This window comes from Tupaia chinensis, unplaced genomic scaffold (assembly GCF_000334495.1).
Source record: "Tupaia chinensis unplaced genomic scaffold, TupChi_1.0 Scaffold150112_1, whole genome shotgun sequence".
NCBI lineage: Eukaryota > Metazoa > Chordata > Mammalia > Scandentia > Tupaiidae > Tupaia > Tupaia belangeri.
Window position 1 is genome coordinate 241392 of NW_006209952.1, and position 6090 is coordinate 247481.

The 6090-nt window shown below is 36.3% G+C and overlaps 1 protein-coding gene across 1 annotated transcript in view; it reads left to right on the plus strand.

Moving 5' to 3' along the window:
- The window catches only part of LOC102494534 (putative ubiquitin carboxyl-terminal hydrolase FAF-X), a 171076-nt gene that overhangs the window by 16031 nt on the left and 148955 nt on the right, over positions 1-6090 (plus strand). The window contains exon 2 of the mRNA XM_027769644.1: positions 3193-3446. Within this exon, the coding sequence (XP_027625445.1) occupies positions 3351-3446 (96 nt within the window). The 5' untranslated portion in view covers positions 3193-3350. The remainder of the gene's footprint in view (positions 1-3192; positions 3447-6090) is intronic.

Sequence of the window (6090 nt, forward strand, 5' to 3'; positions counted from 1 at the left end):
TGGGCACACATGCACATTATTCCGTCATGAGTTTCAAGCCACCAGATCTGGGGCTCAAATCGGGTTCGACCACGTGAGAATCCAGCAGGCACTATCTGCTGACCCTGAGCTTTACTGGGATATGAAAAGATGCTTTCTATAGTTTCAGTTACTTAAAATTTATTAATACTTGTTTGTGTGTGTAACATAGTCTGCCTTAGAGAATGTTATATGTGTACTTGAGAAGAATGTATACTATGAAAGGAGAGTGTTCATTACATGTCTGTTAGGTATGATTGTCTTATTGTTAAAATGATGTTTTCTTACTGATCTTTTGTTTGCTTGCTCTATTCCTGAAAGAGGTTTCAAAGTTTGTTGTGTCATTTATCATGCAGTTTCTCTCTTCACTTCTGTAAATATTTGCTTCATACATTTATAAACATTGATGTTTGGTATATACATGTAATCTTTTAAAATAATTATTTTATTTAAATTTACTTATGTACTTGTTTTTGATTTTACCAGAGAGAGAGAGAGAGAGAGAAGGTGAAAGTGAGAAAGCAGTCTGTCAGGTCCGGGACTAGAAACCACAGTCAGTCATGTGGGAGTCCAGTACTCTTAACCATTATGCCTCCCGCTGGCCCCTACATATTTATAATTTTTATGCTTTCTTGGTTAATTAAAAATATTTTTTTTGTTGTTGTTTCTTGTGACTTTTTTTAAGTGTGATACTAGTATACAGCAAGACCTGCTATATTGTTGTTACTGAAAAATATCTTTTCACATCTTTTCACCTTTCAGCTCTGTGTGTCCGTAGTCTATTATAGGGCTCTTAGTTAGTGACTTACAGTATAAGAAAATGGATTTTTGTTTTGTTTTGTTTGTTAGTGTGTGCGTTTGCCCCAGGGTAAGGGGAGAGAGAAGGGAAGTAAGAAACCATCCCCAATAGAAGATAGTTGTGCCACAATTCCCTCTCTTGGCCGTTCACCTTTTAAAATTTTGGGTATGCATATGCCTTTTAAAGTCACTTGGTCCAGACTTTGAACTTGGTTGTTGACTGTGTTGGATCCATACGACATAGAGAGATAGAAAGTGAGATATCACCCTCCAGGGGGGATGGCCACGCCGCAATCCCTTCTCCTCCATTCTCTTAGGATCTTGGGCACGCACTTGTGCCCGGCGTGAGTTTAAGCCACCGGATCCTGAACTCGAACCACGGTCAACTACGTGGGAGTCTAGTGACACAGCCATTATGCTAACTGCTGGTCCCAAGGGGGTCTATGTTTTGTTGGTGTGTTTTTTGTTTGTGTGTGTGTGTGTTTTTTTTTTTAATTGGAAGAGGGTACTTAACACTCCCCAGACAGGAGGGACAGATGGAAAGGGAGAATGCACCTCAATGAGGTATAAACATACCCTTCCTCCTCCATTTCTTCAGCCTCCCATTTTTCTATCCCATTGGTGACATAGGTACACATGCACAAGGCATGTTTTTTTACTTTTGAAAAGGTTTTTGCCATAGGTTTTGCATGCACTTCCAGAGTCAGACAGACAGAAGGAAAAATGTTAAATCCCCCTGGGGGCAGGGCGGTGGCCATGCCACAGTTTCCTCTTGTACCTTCTCCTCCTGGGTTTTTGGGCATGTATGTACATGCACCCCACGTGACTTTTAAGTCCCTGGGTCCAGGACTTGAACTGTGATTGGCTATGGGAGTCCAGCACCTTAACTACTATGATACCTGCTGACCTGCTATGACATATTTCTTTAGCCACTGAGGCCAGTATTCAAATAGCAGTTGACCTTATCGGATTTAGTTGCTTTAAACACTAGACCATGGCTGAACCTATCTGTGTGTTCACATTAAAGATTTAAATCCTTTTAAATGTAGAAAATAATTTACTGCTGCTAACGTTTGCACAAGGTTTTCTGTATTTGTGACTTTTCACTTCTTTTTTTACTGCTTCCTTTATGTACTTTTTAAAATAGTGACTTGCTTTTATTTCCTTCTCACACCCTTTTGTTTATATTCTTAAGGTTTTTAATACTATTAGGTTCTCTCATAGGGCAGGCATGCACATCAGAGAGAGAAAGTGAGAAATCATTCTGTAGGGGAAATGGCCATTCCACATCCCTTCTCCTCCCTTCTTGTCTTGATTTGGGACATGTGCATATCTACCCATTGGATTTTTCAGGCTATTAGGCCCCAGTTGACCACAGAGGATCCAACTGTGCTTTAACTATCTTGCCACCTGCTAACCTATATATTTTGTAGCTCTTTTATTGTAGTTATAATTGTGACAAAATCTACATGGATTTGATGAAAAGATATATGTAGGTATTGATCTTGGAGCATAGGTCAGTCATAACTGATCTTCCCCTGCCCTGGGCCCCCAGACTCATGTGTTTTGTAGAAAGCTTTCTACATGTTGTTTTAATTGTTAGATTTGATGTTTTTGGATAAGTATTATGTACTTTATTTTTTATTATTTTTTGGAGAGGTTTTTGCTATAGGGCGTGTGCGCTCGCCAGCCAGACAGAGAGAGATAGAAAGTGAGAAATCATTTCCCAGGTGGGATGGTCACGCCACAGTCTCTTCTCCTTCGTTCTCCTCTCGGGATCTTGGGCATGCATGCACATGCGCCCGGCGTGAGTTTTAAGCCACTGGGTCCGGGATGCGAACCAAGGTCGACTACGTGGGACTCCAGCGACATAGCCTTTGCTAACTGTTGGTCCCAGTATTATGTACTTTACACCCTCTGAAAAGAAAGAGTGACCCCCAAATTGTAGGTTTACATTTAAATCACTTGACAACTTAGTTAAAAATTCTTTATGATGCCCTAATACAGTAGTTGGTCACTTGTGTTTCTGTCATAAATTGTTCATAAAAATCATATATAATAATATCATTATATTTGGGTATTTCATTTGCATAGCATATTTGAGGCAGCAATTGGTAAGCATTTCACAGATTTTTCTGTAAATTAGTAATGACAACTAAGAAGATTCTTTACTTATAAAGACTTCTTGGTGTTATGCTGGTATAGTATGAATTTTATTTTGGTGAGTAAAAGAATAAGTTTTAGCTTTTCACTTTTGTCACTGATTTTTATAACTGTTGTTATTGACTGTAGACTTTGATGATATTCGTACATGGAATAATTTCTTATTTGTTAAGTATATAAAACATTTGTTCCTCTTTTCCCTTCTACCTTTAGGTTATGAAATGGTCTCTGCCTGATGGTCTGTAATTGAATTGGAGACTTTTAGTGCTCACATGTGCTGGTGCTTCATCTTCCATAAGTGGACTATAATTTCTTCTCTTAGGACAACTACATAAACATTCAAAATAGCAAAGATCTGTTCTGTGTCAAGTATGACAGCCATTACTCGTGGCTCTCCAGTAGGAGGGAGTGACAGCCAGGGCCAAGCTTCTGATGAACAGTCTCAGCCCCATTTCCAACAAAATGAGGTAAGAGTAAAGCTGCATGATTTGGCTACTGTGGAATATAAAGTGATGGTACATGTTCTGACTAATTTGTGAAATAATCATACAAGAGATTCTCATTTTAAGTTACATTTAAGAAAGTAAGTCTGGCTCTTAGTAACCAGCTCTTTGTTCTATATATGCATATGATTGTAGCCCTAGGTTAATCTGAGGGAGTAGTAAATTAGTTTTTATAACCTTATTTTAAGTATAGACTCAAATCAGCTCTTTGGGCTCATATCCCATCTGTGTACCACATTATCCTTGTAATTCCAGCTAAGACTTGATTTCTTTATTAAACAAAGATAATGAAGTGTTTATAAAAGCTTAACATGGACAGTTAAGCTTTTAACAAATTGTTATGTCATTCTACTTAGAAATAATGACTTTATTTCTTTTTTTTCTGGATGAATATGTATAAGACAATTGTGTTTCTAATTAATTTGCCTTTTTCCTTGCTTCATTTTGTAATGGTGATAATTATGTCAAATTTAAAGTTTTGACTTTCTGGGTTTTTTTTTTGTGTGTGTGTGTATGTGTGTAGTGTATTTTAAAGGTTTAAAGATTTTTGCTATAGAGTATGTGCACTCACCGGAGAGACAGACAGACGGACATAATGAAAGTGAGAAATCATCTTCTGGGAGGATGACCACGCAATCCCTTCTCCGCAGTGTTTTTGGAGAGGTTTTTGCTACAGGGTGTGTGAGCTTGCCAGAAAGACAGAGAGACAGAAAGTGAGAAATCACCCCCAAAGGGGGATGGCCACATCACAGTCCCTTAACCTCCAGTTTCCTGTCGAGATCTTGGGCACATGCACATGCACCCGTTGTGAGTTTATAAGGTGCTAGGTCCGTTATTCGAACTGTGGTCGACTACATGAGAGTCCAGTGACATACCCATTTTGCTAATTGCTGGTTCTGTTTTCCTCAGTTCTTGTCCTGGGATTTTGGGCATGCATGTGGGGCATGATTGGAGTTTTAAGCTGTTGGGTCCAGGACTCAAATCATTGTCAACTACGTGGGAGTCCAGCAAAGCAACCATTAAGCCATTTGCTCGTCCCTCCCTTTATTTAGGTGGTATTCCCTTTTATTTATTTATTTTTTGAATTTTCTTACGATAGAAATTTTGATAAATTATTTCCATCTTTTTATTTTTTTCTTGAGAGGTGTTTGCTATAGGGCGCGTGCCCTCGCCAGACAGAGACAGAAAGCGAGAAATCACCACCCAGGGGGGATGGCCAAGCCGCAATCCCTTCTCCATTTGTGTTTTGTTACATTAGATAGCTTATATCTATTTTTCTTTGTTTATGTCTTATGGTTTTAGTTTGTTTAATCATTTTTCTTATAAATATTGATCTGCTCAGGTTTTTGTCTACTCTCCTTATTTTAATTTTTTATTCTACCCTCTTGGATAATTTCTAGATAGTTCTTAAATTAGTTTATTCCCTTCTTTTCATTATATTTTTTAGATATTTAAAAATTATTTTAGTTAACTTAAGGCTTAAATACTTTTTTTGATAATTTAATAATTATTATTTGATTGTATCTTTGATTTTTGGATGTTTTGCTGGACATAGAACTTTAGGTAGTCTTTTTTATTGATTTACATATTTTCAATTCCTTGAACATAATTTTATTATCTTCTGCCTGGAAGACAACTGTGTTGTGGCTCTTTGAAGAGAATATGAGTTGATAAATTTCAAAATAAATCTCAATGGGTTTTGCAAAAGTCAGCTGTCATATAACTGTTACTTATACCTTCAGTTTTTCTGGTCTGTGGTTCTCTATAGTTCTCTAATTACATATTTATTGTAATTACATATTTACTGTAAATTTTTAAAGTATGTTTTGACTATTCTTATTCTCTTTCTGGGATTCAGATTACACCTTTATTCTTGAGTCTTAGGATATGTAATACTCATACTTCTTTTTCAGTCTTTTTTTTCCTGTGTGTTTTACTTTGGGTTGTATAAATTTATCTTTTGGCTCATATTTCCATTTTTGTTGTATTTGTACTATTAAGTACAAATAATGTATTTTAAATTTTAGATACTATTCCCCCCACCCCAGTGTTTTTTTTTTTTAATTTAAATTTATTTGTTTACTTTAATTCACTGTACATCATTACAACATACAAAATGAGATTTTCCATTCAGAGTACACTATATATTGTCTCAGTCAAGCACATCAACATACATTTTATTGTCAACAAATAATTTTCCATTTCTTATTTCCTGTATGTTTTGCCCCCCCATTCTTGATTCTCTATCTTACTCTCAGCCATCTCCCACTCTCTTCCCACACTGTCTCTGATATCTATGTTTACTTTTTATACTGTTTTCCCCCCATTTTTTACTGAATTACTAAAGATCTTAATTAATCTAAATATTTTCGTAGCAAACACAGCTGATATATACATTTCCATGAACACAAGTCTAACTTTAGGTATCATATAAAGTATCACCTAGCTGGGTCTATATATCTTAACTGCAGTCATCGAATGGATTTTTTTTTTTCCTGAAACTTTTTTTTTTTTGTAACTTAATTTACATTCTTTTCCTAAGCATCATCATAGCATACAAAATGTGATTTCCCATCTAGAATATACTGCATAGTGACTTAATCATGCA